The 15,848-nt window shown below is 32.8% G+C and overlaps 2 protein-coding genes across 5 annotated transcripts in view; both read left to right on the top strand.

Annotated features, from left to right (window-relative positions):
* Positions 1-5,054: 5,054 nt before the first annotated feature.
* The window catches only part of LOC123672866 (sphingomyelin phosphodiesterase-like), a 31,289-nt gene continuing 20,495 nt past the window's right edge, over positions 5,055-15,848 (top strand). For 2 of the 4 annotated variants that reach the window (XM_045607193.1, XM_045607192.1), the window contains exon 1: positions 5,060-5,389. The gene's annotated coding sequence lies outside the window, so the exon portion shown is untranslated. Of the gene's footprint in view, positions 5,390-15,848 lie in introns of all 4 variants that reach the window. The other 2 variants (XM_045607190.1, XM_045607191.1) reach the window with 2 other exon arrangements.
* Positions 13,721-15,287, top strand: LOC123672871. Its single transcript, XM_045607200.1, has one exon. It carries the CDS (start codon positions 13,909-13,911, stop codon positions 15,109-15,111), a length of 1,203 nt encoding a protein of 400 aa, XP_045463156.1. The 5' UTR covers positions 13,721-13,908; the 3' UTR covers positions 15,112-15,287.

Below are 15,848 nucleotides of genomic sequence, written 5' to 3'. Positions count from 1 at the left end.
ACCATGGTTCAGAACTTTCTATTCCTTAGTGATTAAAACATTTCATCTGGAGTTCAACAGTCATGCAAGACCTTCGCATTCAGTTGCAACATCCTGGTCCAAATTATCGTAGATGACATGAAGAAAATATTTTTCAAGTTTGTTTTCTTTCACATATGACTAATTCCCCTAGTGATAGTCGATATACTCCTTACTTGAGGTCGTCTAAGTATGGATGTTCGGTGTGGGGACGAAATAATGATGATTTCTAGAGAAAAATTAAAAGTATCTGTACGGATTTCCAAAAATTTCAAATACTGCTAGAAAAGCCCATATATGATTTTCGTAAGACAGTGCTTTGCATTTTTTTACGGTGAATTAAATGAGTATAGAACATTGATAATTGTTCTTCATAAAAATTATCGCAGCAATTGTTTGAAATCATGAATAGCTAGATTAAGGTTTTTTCGTCAATCGCCACAGAAATAAATTTATTATTATTATATTTATTATTAATAAATTTATATCAATAAAGATTTCCAGTTCATCTCGAAAATATTATTACTTATTTCAAGTTCAAAGCAGCTTCATAAAATACCAAGAAAGTGATTTGAAAAATTTCAGTCATTAGGTACCTACTTCAAACGACAATTTTTGTCAGTCTAAGTGAAATCTGAAAAATTTATAATTGTTGATATGATACATGCGCACACAAAAGAATACTTCGACTGTCAGATATGGAATAAAAATATCTAAATAATGGAATCTGCGATTAAAATTATCAATTCTAAATGAATATTTTACGACAACTAGGTATCCGTTGTAGAAGACATCGACCTACAAATTATATAATCATTAACAAACATTTATAATGTAACACGTGTGCATAGAAAGAATAATTACTATGTAGCAGGTTTTTGAGGGAAATTTATTTGATTAATCGTTGGAGAAGATTGTAACTAACACTGGAGCCTCTTGCAGCAAAGATGGAGCAAATTTCGATGTTTTAGCATTACAACTTTGAAATCATAGGAGATACACAAAATCTGATACCCCATTCTAAATTCTCTTTTTCTGAGAAACTAACAAGTGTTTTATTTATTTTTGGCTACTTTCTTTTGTTTTTGAATTATAAGAGAAAATTGGAAAAATGGCGATATCGAAAAAAAATTATATCGCCATAAACCCAACCGTTCTAGGGCAAATTTACCCCACTTCAATATCGATATGGTTGGTGTATATGGCAGGGACCACTGAGTTGCTTCACTGACGATTTCATCAGAAGTCCCGAGAAGAAACAGCGCAATCCTCTGAGATACTATTTTTATGATATGGCACTTGAAGATAATAGAGTTGACTGTATTCTCAGCTTTGTCTCAAATAATTCAAATAAGGCTTTTACTAACTATCGTGAGATAATTAAAAATTTTAACATGCGCTCCAAAGGTTTTTAGTTCTCGTAAGCGCTTTTCACATTTTAGTTTCAATTTATCACTTTTTTTATATGATAGTAAATTGAAATTGCCATATTTCAAGATATTAAACTGTGGGGATCTCACTCTCACAAAGTTACATGGGCCGAATTTCAGACTAGAACAACTAATGATCACTCGGAAGAGTATCTTTTCTGAGCTGAAATTAATTCAAACACAATTAAAGCTGGTTGTAACTAAAATATTTTGGTAACCATCTGCTCATGCTATAAAACACATTATACATGATATTATATGTCTACACATATCATAAGATGGCTTTTAATTGTTAGTTTAATATTGCCTTCATGTTTATGAATCTAAGGCGAAATATCAAGTAAAATAAAACGAAGTAATTTCCACTATGTTATTTAATTGTTAGCAACAATTGTTTCGCCACACTGTGGCTTCATCAGGCTACATTTCTGGACAGTCCAGAAATGTAGCCTGATGAAGCCACAGTGTGGCGAAACAATTGTTGCTAACAATTAAATAACATAGTGGAAATTACTTCGTTTTATTTTATTTATAATGAATTTCCGCCAAGTAAGGACCGAATCCATTAAATACGAAATATCAAGGATTATTCTGCAATTGAAACATTTAAGTTTCGTCAATTATTTCATTTCCTTGTTTCCAACTAAACCAAGTAAATTAATAGGGACCACCAGATGTTCAATTGCCTTTGTTTTCTTGTGAAAGAATTCAAGTGTCTATCAAGTTGAAATACTTATACCCTATTAAGCAATTATTGTATTGTTGCACAAATGTTTAATTCTGTTTCTTAATTTGATATCAATATTTAAGATAAATAATCTATGCGCGATAAAGTTCATATGTATACACATATTTCAATTTATTTCAAGAATATTTTAATTCTGAATATTTCCGATATTGTTATCTATAACATATTTTCCGATTTTAATTTTTTTAATAAAATGAAAAAATAATAATATATTTATTCTTAGACTGGGTACCTCCTTATTTTCTTTCTTGAAGTGGGTTCAAAATACGAAAATCAGGAAAATATTTTTTTGATAAAGGCTTCAAGAAATTTCGCGAATGAAATCTACCTTCCAATAGAATCACTTGAATGCAGAAAGACGTTTCACTGGGTCCAGCGTCCTGCGAGCATAATACAACTTCCACTATTAAAAGGACATAAAATACTCGAGCAACCGGTATGGAACGAACTCTTAAAAAAAAAAATCGAAAAAATTACTGACGTCTGGAGATTTCAGTCTACGTTCATTTATGTCCTTGTAGATCACTGTCCAGTCCACGAAACTGTTTATTTGTGCTTGCAGGGCCTCCGCCAGGACCGGCAAACCGAAAATTTTGCCGGGGCGCCAAATTTTTTAGGGGCGCAGTCAGTTAATAAAGCAAGACATATATTTTGATACGAAAATATTGTCTTAGTGAAATTACCACTCTTTGTTGTTAAATAATAAAATAACCTAGAACCAATTTTTTTCAAATCGAATAGGCTCTCTGAACTAAAGTTTTATAAATACAAATAGGTACTAAAATGCACCTTTAAGAACTACGTCGTCTTTTCACTATAGACTTATATCTAGAGGGTCGTACTTTTAAACAATGCAGGACGTTTTGTGATGAAATTGACAAAACGTTCTTTGATATATTTGACAAGGTGATTTCAAGTTAAAAAATACGATTTTATAAGAAATTGAAAACACCTGAAGGGAATAACAGAGGTTTCTAAAAAAACAATTGAAATAAATAAGGCAGAGCAGGACGGCAAAATTTTATTTTGCTGGAGCGCCAAAATGTCTGGCGGTTGCCCCGTGTGCGTGTGTGAGCGCATAAATTGTGATTTACTTTGAGTTTCCGTTATTGTTGTCTGTTTATGAAGATGAGGTTTTCTGATGATGAGATCCCCTTAAAATTTGTCATAAAACAGTCATATCTGTTTTCAGAGAAATATTATGGTAATATGTGGTAATTTTTTCGATAATCTGCTTGAATTTTCTATGTTTCTGGTAACGTAATAAATATGGAATTTCACATCAAGCTTGAAATTGTTATTATAGATTTAACGCTACATTTTAACTCAAACCAATCTGATATCGCTGAAATATTAGTTTTTTTTTCAATATTCGACTTTAATTTCTTATGGTTTTGCTAACGGTGCTATATTTCTAAATAGAAAATTTCATTTCTTTCCAATTCGTAGTTTTGGAATTATCAGGGACAAACATAGTTACGGAATTCATCATTCGATTTTGCGCATAACCCTAAAAATTCAAGTTTGTAGGTTTTTTTTTAATTATTGTGATGATGAATAAATTGGAAAAAATTGAAATTTTTGGTTCGAGAGTTATGGTGCTGCTTGTGACTACCCGGCCGGACAGGCGGAACTGAATTTAACACGCTTGAACGTTTTGTTTTTTTTTCTTTAATTAAAACAAAAACAATCGGATGAACCATTATTTTAAATTTGAATGTAGTTAATTTGATATGGAAAATCATGTGTGAAATTCTTGAAATAAAAAAAAAAATGTTTACTACATTCTTCAAGGAATTCGGATTTCTAGAAAAAAGGGGAAAAAGCCACTCTCAAATATTTGCCGCCCCGGCAAAATGCCTATTTGCCGCCTCTCTAGAGCGGGCCCTGCGGCTTTAAGTTCTTTTGCTGAGTTTCGATTTCATAAAACGCTTGAACATTTTGTTTTTTTTTTCTTTAAGATGATAAACAAACAAAACAATCGGATGATGCGAATGAACAATTATTTTAAATTCGAATTATTTCAAATTTTTAGTTTTTTATATAAATACATATATATGTGAGTGTGTTATTTTTATTGAATAAATTCTATATAGTTTTATTGTTTCTAATATTCTCTTTTTCCGAGTCTTTTTCATATTGGATGAAAACATTAATTGATTTCAATGGCTTTTCAAACCTTTATTTTCAATGTAGCTCCAGATTTTAGATTTCTGAAACTACCGAAATCTACCAATAGATTTCATAGAAATGTGAGAAAACTACTAATAAAGTCACACTGGCGAATGCTTCAGTCTCTCGGCTCTCGAGGAATCCCCTTATTTAGTCTAAGCGAGCACGAGATTGCAGAAATATATGCCGTGCGACGCGTGCATATCAAGTTCAAGTTATATCAAGTAGCTTGATTTGATATCAAGTAAAGCAATAAATATCCAAAATCAAGTCAAGTCAAGCTCAAGTATGTAATTTTTCACGAGCTTGATTTTCAAGTCAAGTAGTTGGTTAAAATAATTGTGTCTGACCATATTCAGACTCAAACTCCAAAACTCTACAGTTAGGCAAAATCTCTCTTCCTTAAACTAACTAGAATACAAAAATTAACGGAATATTTGCTTATGCTTATCTAGTCTATTTTTCGCCATCAAAATGTGATCTTCTTGTATATTCCATAGTCACATCCGTTCTTTATGCCTTTCCAGTGGTGTGAAAAACGTTGATGGGATTAGATCTTATCTTCGAAACCTCGATTGTTACGAGTTTTACAATTAGCTGTTCTTCTGTATGGTCCAGGGTCATCCGGAACTGATATACCGGTTGTATCATCTTTGCCGACATATCTGAGTGCGCGACCCATCATGACCTAATTTAAATATGTCTTGACGAGAGTTCCGAGTGAAATGGAAGTCGACCAACACACCACACAACGTCGTATTTGTAGAATTGTGGTTGATCAAGTCCGAGCACAGCCAGCCAGTCGTAAGTCCACCACTGACGGTACAGCGTGCCTATGTAGGTGACTGACCATCGCTGTTAACTCTTTCTTCACGCATTCACACTTTTTCTGACGTTTCCTCTCCTTTACGCACAAAAATTGGCGGGTGAAGTGATTCAAATGTTCTTCAAGTGAGTTTCTCTTCGGAATTGGATTTTTCAGAAATAACCCAACGAATTGTTTGGGAATTTCAAATATTAGGTGAGTGTCATTAAGTATTCTGCCTAAGTGGTGCGAATAACTGTTTTATTTCGACAATGAAGTGAAATCAGCGCGCTGATTCCGTGCCTTTATCGGCTGTATTGGCTAATCTGAAGATAATGTCGAATTCAAGTGATTCGCAGCACCGAATATTGTGTTTCCACATTTTGAAATGTAACGAATTTGCGATTCAGACCAAGAACGAAAACTTTCGAAGTTTCATAAATTCCCACAATAAAATATTCTGATCACAATTTCTTTAGTGGGCGACTAACTGTTTAGATTGATTGTTTTCGTTTAACCCAAATAAAATACTTGTTACTTTTAGAAACGTACCATCACTCTTTTCAAACTTTTTATTGGGATGACATGCTTCCCAATTTTTTTTCTGCGAATTCAAATCAGGTCTTATTGTACTACACATGCAAGAATGTTACTTTCTCCAATGATCACATTCTTGACACTACTACCATATAGTAATTCTCAGAAAAAATTCTTGGAAGAACTGTTTTTTCATATTATAACTAACTATGGAAAATAGTCGAAAAAAATATAGTTCCTGGTGGATAGAGTGGGCGGCCATAAAATTGGATTAATTTTACGCGCTGTTTGTTTGGGAGCTCATTCATTATTTTGTCTATCGATTTTGTATGATAAGGTTGTATGTAACAATGGTTGAAACTTAAATACCGCTTTGTGGACAGCGGTGATTGGATTCCAATCAAGAGGCTTATTAATATTTCGAAGAATATAGGAATTGAGTGAAAATGCTTCAAATTCCACGGTTGCCTATTTTCAATAACATACATAGGTACCATTTTATTTTGCAATCTCCCTTCTGAAGTTTTCAAGGTTTATATTTAAAAATGTGTAGAATTGAAACATTATATATATAGAAAAGACGAGGGATAAGAATACTGTCATTGTCCAAAATCAAATCAGAGTCGACGATGAATTTATAACATACAAAAAAGAGTAACATAAAAATCAAAATACTCTCTAGATTAACATATCAATATTTCTCACCTCAGAGTCAACCAGAGGTTATATTTTTGAACATTTGGTTTGGAATTATCCAAGTTTCACAGCCAGTGACATTGAATAAATATAATCGTTACTTTTTGAGTCGAAAAATAAGAAAATGTTTTCATTCAGATTCAAAATCATATTTTGTAGATAGAATGTTTATTCGAAATATATCGAGAGTGTTTATATTCGAGGTTTTTTTTTCAAATTTCAATTATACCTAATTTATGAATTAGTTATTCAATAGTATGTTGGCCAAGTGGACATCTTCTTAGCCAAATATCAATCTTATGTGAAGCTGACCGCTTTCACAGCAGATTATTCAAAAGATATAGTATCCTCACAACCACTATCAGTTCAGAACATTTCAGTATCGAGTTCAAAATGAAATAAGAGATATTTCTTCTTACAAATCACTGATTTTCATGAAGTTTTCACATAAGTTATCCCTCTTAAATTCATAGAAACTCTTAATTTATAAAATTATAAACTATGAGTACTAGGTCTTTGGCGGTATGTTAACGTGTTGCTAGTTTTTCGAAAATGGTTTTCTTAAATATTGTTTCCTTGATTTTGTGCTTCCAAAATTCTTAGTAGTACCTAATTGTCAAAGCTATATTTTGTAGGTATTTATTCAGTGCCATTATTACTAACATTATAACGAGCATTATTATTCATGTTAAAAAAGGGAATGAGTAATATAATTAAGATATTTTTATCATTTTTGGTATATATGTTTCATATGCACAGATAAGTGAACGATCCGTTTCTGTGGCATATCAGTACATTGATTATTTTATTATTCCGCTTATTGTAAAACAATCACATCTGGTGAAACTATAACAATTTATCTGCAGAGCACCGACGGTTATCACAAGGTGCTTTGTTAGAAGATTTGTTTGAACTATCCATTATGCATAGACTGATGAAGACCATCAAATAGAGAACCTGCACCGAAATTACTGTCATCGACTTTTGGTTATGAGAAACTCACTTCTTAGGCTTTTGTATTGAAGAGTGGTTGTTGTTGTCAATTTGAAACTGCAGCCATCCCGATTTATGTATTTATATCCTATTGGAAACTTTGGGAAATTATGAGTAGACGCTTGCTAATTTTTTTCTATCTTGTATAATGTTTAGATATAGACATTCTAAGAAGAATTATTCACTTTGAAAAAATCGATCACCTCATCAGAAGTACGTCAGCCGTATGAAATATGAATGAAGCTATAAATCATCTAGGAAGTCAAACACATTATTGACTTTTTTGGACAAATACTAGCTTCTATCTGTTCCATTTTTGATCGATTATTTCTCTCAACCTGTGAAACCGCACTACATTGGAATATTTCAACTATTTATGGGTGTTCTCTATTCAATGTCGTCTGGTATATTTGGAAGATCGTTTTGTAAAATATTCACAGAATTGTTGATTTGAGATTAAATTGCTTTGAACGAAGAATTCTTTTTTTGAACAAACTATGTTGATGTTAAACTGAATAAGTCTCTTAATATATCTTCTTCTTCTTCTTAATTTAAGCCTAGGGCTTGTATATTCCACTTTAGTCCTCGGTGGATGTAGATATCCAGAAGTCTTTCCTAATATATGTTAAACATAATTTGGAAAGAAAGACATTTTTTTTTCTCATATAAATTTCTCATACTAAATTAAAAGAAAAGTTATGCAAACATGTTGTCTAGTCGTGTTATGGTCAGATCAGAACGACATCAATACAGGGTGATTCAATTTTGAATAGGTAAATTTTTATAATAATCAATTCATCTAAATTAAACAAAAAACAACCTTTGAAAATTAACGAAAAAAATTGACACCCCATATAATTTTCATAATTTACGTATTGAAATGTATAGAATAAAAAATCAAATAAAAACTAGTAAACCACTAACGTCAACTCAGGAGCTTTCGGTGCTTCTTCATGCGCCAATTGCTCTCTTGAAAACCTCATATTACCTACCTACATACTATTTTGCGGTCTCCAACGGCGCATGGATAAATGCGCGCCCAAAGATTACTGACTTCAAGTCAGTGCTTCCCCACTTTTCTCCAATTCCTTCATAAATATATTTTCAAAAAATCAGCTGCATCTGAATAAGCTGACATTCTAGATGAACCTACACCCGTCGGTCATCTCGTTTTATTTCTCCCATTTTCTTAATTAATCAACACAACATTTCAGAAAGAATGAACTCTTTAACTATCATGGTTCAAATTTTGTATTGGTATATTTCGGCCGAAACTGGAGCTGTAGTCGATATGTGACCTCACCACGGTCGAGCCAGCACAAAGGAGTAAAGCGGACCACTTCAGTGTTTTTCTCGTTCTTTTCGATATTCTACTTGTATGTTCTGTGGTTTCGATGCCGCTATTGATACGAAATTTTGCACAATTCTTAGAATTACCATTAAATGAGTATACGTAACTCTGCCGAATCTGCTGTCACAGAAATATCTAGATTGATGTGTTGGCTGTAGTTTGTCAATTGTATAAAAAAATTTAATATGATGAATTCATTCTATAATTCGGAGATTGAACTGAAGGTCGAAGTAAAGACTGAATATAATAAAAATAAATCCTTTTAATTTTTAGTTTTCTTTCGGATGTTCCTAGGATTTCTAAATCATTCTCAATATCGAATTCAAAATCATGAAAAATATTAAAAGTAAACAGATCGAGTCCAGTCAAACTCTCATTGACCATTGTACTTCCGAAATGCTTTTTCAGTCTCTTGCTGGTATAAGTTCTTTCCCGCGCGGCCGTCGATACTGGCAACGTACAAAATAGTCTAAGATCCCGATATAAAACGACCTTCACCGAGATGCTTATTTGATAAAACGTATTTTATATTTAATTTAACATGTCAATAAATATATCACATATGGGTTGCCTAACAAATTTTAGTCCAGAGTAGGTTCAATCAATAATTAAAAAAAATTTTTTTTTCGAACATTTCACCGGTTTGCTTATTAGATAAATTCTATACCAATCGAAAGTATGAAGCCTATAGAATGTGCAAACGTTAGGTTGCCTATTTTTTTCCGGTCACAACTCTCGGGTTGCCAGGTATAAACAGGTCAATCTATACTAGCATTTTGCAACGGTCTGACTATTTAATCAAAATCAATAAAATTAAAGATTATTTCATTATGAACACGGTGGTATAGGGTTGCCTGCGAAAAATCAGTCCAGAATCCCGGTTGTCGAATTTTAAAAAGTTAAATATTGCTGCGAGTGAATGTGTGCGACTGAGAGGTCCCAATCAACCATCTCATGCGATAGAAGAGGACACAGCATAGCAGCTGTTTGAAGTCCGTCCAGTGAAAGAAAAGAGTGCGCATGCTATTTGTTCTTGGAAATGAAAAGGATAGCGATAGACTCGTATAAGGCTCTCAGTCGCACACATTCACTCGCAGCAATATTTAACTTTTTAAAATTCGACAACCGGGATTCTGGACTGATTTTTCGCAGGCAACCCTATACCACCGTATTCATAATAAAATAATCTTTAATTTTATTGATTTTGATTAAATAGTCAGACCGTTGCAAAATGCTAGTATAGATTGACCTGTTTATACCTGGCAACCCGAGAGTTGTGACCGGAAAAAAATAGGCAACCTAACGTTTGCACATTCTATAGGCTTCATACTTTCGATTGGTATAGAATTTATCTAATAAGCAAACCGGTGAAATGTTCGAAAAAAAAATTTTTTTTAATTATTAATTAAACCTACTCTGGACTAAAATTTGTTAGGCAACCCATATGTGATATATTTATTGACATGTTAAATTAAATATATAATACGTTTTATCAAATAAGCATCTCGGTGAAGGTCGTTTTATATCGGGATCCTATACTAAAATATTTTGCGTAGAGTCACTCCGATCAAACACGTCAATGATGATAACACAAATAGATTGAGAAATCTGTTACTCAATCAGAAATTTTGAAGCCAGATTTTTCTATTGCTTTTTTATTGCCTTTTCAGAGTAGCATAATTGCATATTTTTTTATGCCAAAACAATCCCAGCATCCCTCTGCTTCTTCGTCGGTTTTAGGTATTTTTGTAGGACGTGTTCAACCTCCTGTTCAACCATGATACTTGACACAAAGAAATAAATAATAAATATCATCTTGATTAAATTAATTAGTATTAAATATTTTGAAGTTCGACGAATTGGTGTGAATAAGATTCATTTTCTGTTGAATTCACAATATTTTCATTCAATCGACTCTAACTGTAATCATATCAAATATGAGTAATATTGAAACGATAAATAAATATCATGAATGATAATTTTAGAACTGTGCGTTCGAAAATCCCAGGAATCAATATATTATTTTCTCCAATTGGTGGTAGATATTTAATCATATCTGGTTTGCCATGATAGGAGAAACAGATAATGAGAATGTGATATCTTTCTGCAGACGTAGGAATCAGGTCAATTAATTAGTGAGCCAAGTCAGTCATATGCCATAATAATTTCTTTCATTAAACCGTTATTACTAAATCAAAACTTCAGAAGGTCGCTTCCGTTCGAAAAACTCATGTAGGTATATTTCATAGGCGCCCGTATTAAGGTCATAGAGCATCAGTTAGTCATGTCAAGTTTAAGGTTTTTGAAGATATAATAATTTGAACATTTATTTTATGCTCTAATACAAAATGAAGAAAACACACTGGATATATGAATTATATTTATTCAGCTATCGATTTCGGCTAAAACTTAAACCATCATCAGGCTGTCCTGAAATGACACTCATGTTTAAAAGGAAAGATATATATATACAAAACAAAATCTTACTGTCATCAAACACAGCAAGAAGCTACAAAACACAAAAAGTATAACAAACATACAAGGATTCCTATTCAATAAATCTAAGTTTTTCCTAGTCAAAGTGTATTAAATCAGGTTATATATTCTTTATCTGACGTACGTATAAATAACATAGGCATGTGTCAAGTCTGAAACGTATAGAAACATACACAAACATAAAAATAACATTCTTCTTTTTCTGTTGTTGTTATTGTTATTGTTATTTTTATGTTTGTGTATGTTTCTATACGTTTCAGACTTGACACATGCCTATGTTATTTATACGTACGTCAGATAAAGAATATATAACCTGATTTAATACACTTCACATCTTTGACTAGGAAAAACTTAGATTTATTGAATAGGAATCCTTGTATGTTTGTTATACTTTTTGTGTTTTGTAGCTTCTTGCTGTGTTTGATGACAGTAAGATTTTGTTTTGTATATATATATATCTTTCCTTTTAAACATGAGTGTCATTTCAGGACAGCCTGATGATGGTTTAAGTTTTAGCCGAAATCGATAGCTGAATAAATATAATTCATATATCCAGTGTGTTTTCTTCATTTTGTATTAGATTATATGTACACGCTGATGGAGAAATACATCAATTTCATTTATTTTATGCGTTTTCTCTCTTTTATTTATTATTATTTACAATAACTTTCGGAATCGGTAGAAGAAATCTTAGCAAATACAACTTTTCAATATATTTATTATGGAAATCTTTGAAATTGATCGCATTCTGGTCTTGAAAGAAGCTACTGCAGAGTAGAAAACCATTTTTTCGTTGCTGTAATGAAATACCAACATGAAATTCACTAGCTATATCCAAAGGACCCAGCACGTTTTTATGAATGTTACTCTCATTATTATATTGCTTTTGATTGATATACTCATTCATTTTGCCAACGATCATATTATTAGATAGTATTCATTCGTATGTGTGAAGTTCAAAAAGTTCATAAAAAAAATTGAATTTTCAAGAATTCGTGGGTTAATTTCGGAAGTTCCATTCATAGTTAGCTTCCAACACTTGGACTTCTATATTCTACCCGTATAGTACTATATTGCATCAAAACTGCAGACATTTTCACGGATTCGTTTGTCTGTGAGATGCTATCATCAATTTCGAGACATTCTGAGGAATATGTCTTGGCACCCCATTGTCAGATTATCGAGATTTGTGAGAAACAAATCACATATCATATGTAAATGACATCAATAGTGATCACAATTGTTATCCCTGAGGATATATGATTATGATTTTCCCATTTCCCCCATTACAGCTCGCGATGCCTGTTATGAACATTTCGGCTAACATATTTGATATTATTGGACATCAGATATATGAGGATTCAGTTATTATGGTCTCTCTTAAAAAAATCTCAAAATATGTCGTTTCTCGGTCATGTGAATTATTCTGGCGTCATCTTGTGGCATGAAAAGATGTATGGAAGATCTTGGATTTTGTATCTCATTTCATAGCCAATGTGGAGCAGTGTATAAAAAATTATCGATGGCGGTGCCTAATATAACCAAGGAAGATCATTTCTCAGTCGAGTTCTGGCCGCCGAACATCCAAATTCCATCAAAACCAGAAATGAGAGCTCCCCGATTGATGAGCAAAAACCCCAAAAATTGCAAAAAATCCATTTTCAAAGCTCTATATCTCGAAAACTGTCCATTTTTGAGCTTTGTTGCTAAGGACTTTTCTGATCAGTTCATCAAGAACTACAACATATCAAAAATTCAGCCAAATTCACGGAAAGCCATTTCCCATACTAAACGTGCGGGGTCCTTTGGTTACCAGAATGTTTTATTATGATGTAAAAAGAACAGAATTACACAACAAAGCCTGCCAATAATATCCGTTGAAGCTTCGAAATTATCATAACCTATGATCAGTGGCGGATTCAGGGGGGGTAAAGGGGGTATTTACTGACGAATCATGGTCGAAATATTTATAGTTTTAGAGCAGAATCAGATTTCAACCAAGAGTAAATGCTTTTAGTTTATGCAGAAGGATGTTTGTTTCAAAATCTTTATTGATCCCTTCGACATTACAAAGAATATATGAAACAAGTCATGACATTTTGATTTATTGACATGACATTTTGATTTATTAATAATATGACAATTGAAAAAAAAATTTCAGCTGATTTTGTTGACTGGAAATATATTTTCATATTATTTCAGTGACATACCTACCAAACAATATAATTTATTTTTATTATTTCGTATATTTATTGGAATTACAATTCATCTTTTACTTTTGTTTATATGAAAATTTTCATATCCATTACCTCTCCCTAAACAGTATCATGGATCCGCCACTGCAAATGATTAAAGTACAATTCATTCGATGAAAAAGAAATTTACAGAATGTATTTTACGAGAGGAATCGTGAAACTGCAGTTACTTTTCAATCTTTCATTCCTTCGATTACACTTCGAAAACAATTTGCGGAGGTCATTAAAGTGTCATTCGAATCTGTTTCGGATCCCAAAACCAGCATAGTAACCTCGTTTCGCCGTTCAAAACATCCGCAAAGAAACGTTTACATAGCAACTTGTAAACAAAATGATCAATATTCAAAATCTTCGGGCCACCACCAGCTTACTGCATACTGAAATAATTGAGAACGTTATTTTACTCCATGGATAGCGAAGGTGAAGAAATACCAGAAACTACCGAACTTCTCAGCCAAGATCAAGATGAATCTGAAGATTATTCAACTTTTTTCCTTCAACCGGCATCTTGTCCCTACAACATCGCTGAGAAGGTTGAGGAAGCCAATGTTGCCCTTCACAACGCATCTCTAAACTCAGAAAAATCTGCTAGAGTCCGCTTCAAAGAAGATTTAGTCAGTTTCGATGCTCAGTTAACAGACGATGATGTGGTTAGTATTGAAAGCGATCATGCAGAACTTCCTTTTATGGAACAACAAAAAATGGATCAAACCATTGTTTTCGAATACAAAACCAACAACACCAATATGTTCAGTATAGATGAAGACTGCGAAGACGAGATCATTGAGGATATCGAGTGTGAACTGGAGGGTGTGAAAGAAAAAGACTCAAATAAGGGAATTGCAGAACCCGAAACTAAGGTAATTCCTCACGAAGACAAGCAAATTCGAGAGAACGAAACACCAGACTCGAATACGTCAGGAGAGTTCAAAACGAAGAATAAATGTAGAAAAAAATCACCAAAATTCATAAACTGTAAGTACCATTGCATCGAACGAATAGAAACAGAGTTATCTGATGCAATCAGAAAATTATCATTGTACGAAAAACCTCCGGTATGTCCTCCACTAAAATTGATAGATCGTAAATGTTGTACAAGGAATCATAAAAGGAATCCTACAAGTTTACCTAAATATCAAGGTTTACGATCGGAATATGGACTTAGCATAGAGCAGATAACCAGAAGACAGAAGATTAAAGAAATGATTCGTTCGAGGGAAGAAAAAAGACAAGAATTGATCAAAGAATATGAGAAAAAAAGGGAAGAAGTCAACGAGCAAGTGTTCTGCGATTGGTTGAAGAAAATATCGGACAGAAAACATCGGGTTGGATTCAAGGAATTCAGGGAAGGTCTGAATAAACCACCTCCACCTTCAAGACCGGTATCTTCGTCAAAAACATCAAGCAGAGCAGTTGGAAGCTCTAAATCTACTTCCGAGTCTGGATATTCATCGAAAACTTCAAGTGAGAAGAACACTAGAGCAAGAAGTGGAGGCCAAAATGTGTACGTTGAAGTGCCCAGGAATGTTTTGCAACGGGGTATTACCGTAGAAAATCTGTTGAATAGTTTCGGGCAATCCAAAAAACTTTATATAACAACAGTTTCGTGATATTCACAGATACTAGTGTAATTTCGTCAAGATGCCTGTTTTTATAGAGCTTAAATTTTCGGAATGTTTTAGTTGATTAACTTTGAAATTGGAACTCTGAAACTAAGAAAGAATTAAACTTTGTGTTATAATTTATATATTCTGTACAAAATTAAATTTGCAGGAACTCTGAAAAATATATTTATTCAGAACCTAAATGAACGAATCACTCTTCATAACTTATGTTTGGTGGTGAAGGAAAGACTAAATGCATTCAACCGATAGCTTGTAGAACTGATTTGAATTCAGAATTGATTGAGTGTTTGAAAAAGTTGTTTCCATAATTGTGTGTCAAAAATTATAGAACATATAAGCAGTTCATCTTTCTGACGACAGTGTAGAATTACATTACATGCTATGGTCTGACAAAATTTTTAGAATACCTAGGTGCTTGATGAAACCTTACTGTTTGATGTATTTCTTGCCTTGGAACTTTTACAAGTATGTTTCATTATCTTAAAAATAAAATTCTCATTCATTCCGTAGTTTTGTTCTTTAAATATTGATTTCAACAATTCAAATCGATATCTTGCTCTTATATTCAAGTCATACCACCCATCAGATATAATTGTTTGAACAATTTATATTAATGAAAAAGAGATTGTAAATATGCTCTCTGTTTTATTCTTGCTGCGATAGTTATTGCGATATTCTCGCTAGACAAGAATTTGCCTGCCTTGTATGAGTATTCAACTACA

This window comes from Harmonia axyridis, chromosome 2 (assembly GCF_914767665.1).
Source record: "Harmonia axyridis chromosome 2, icHarAxyr1.1, whole genome shotgun sequence".
Lineage (NCBI taxonomy): Eukaryota > Metazoa > Arthropoda > Insecta > Coleoptera > Coccinellidae > Harmonia > Harmonia axyridis.
Note: the sequence above shows the minus strand (reverse complement) of the source record. Positions and strands in the feature narration are given on the sequence as shown.

What these genes read in the sequence shown, in the direction of transcription:
- LOC123672871 (XM_045607200.1), top strand. Translation starts at nt 13,909, where the DNA reads ATGGATAGCGAAGGTGAAGAAATACCAGAAACTACCGAACTTCTCAGC.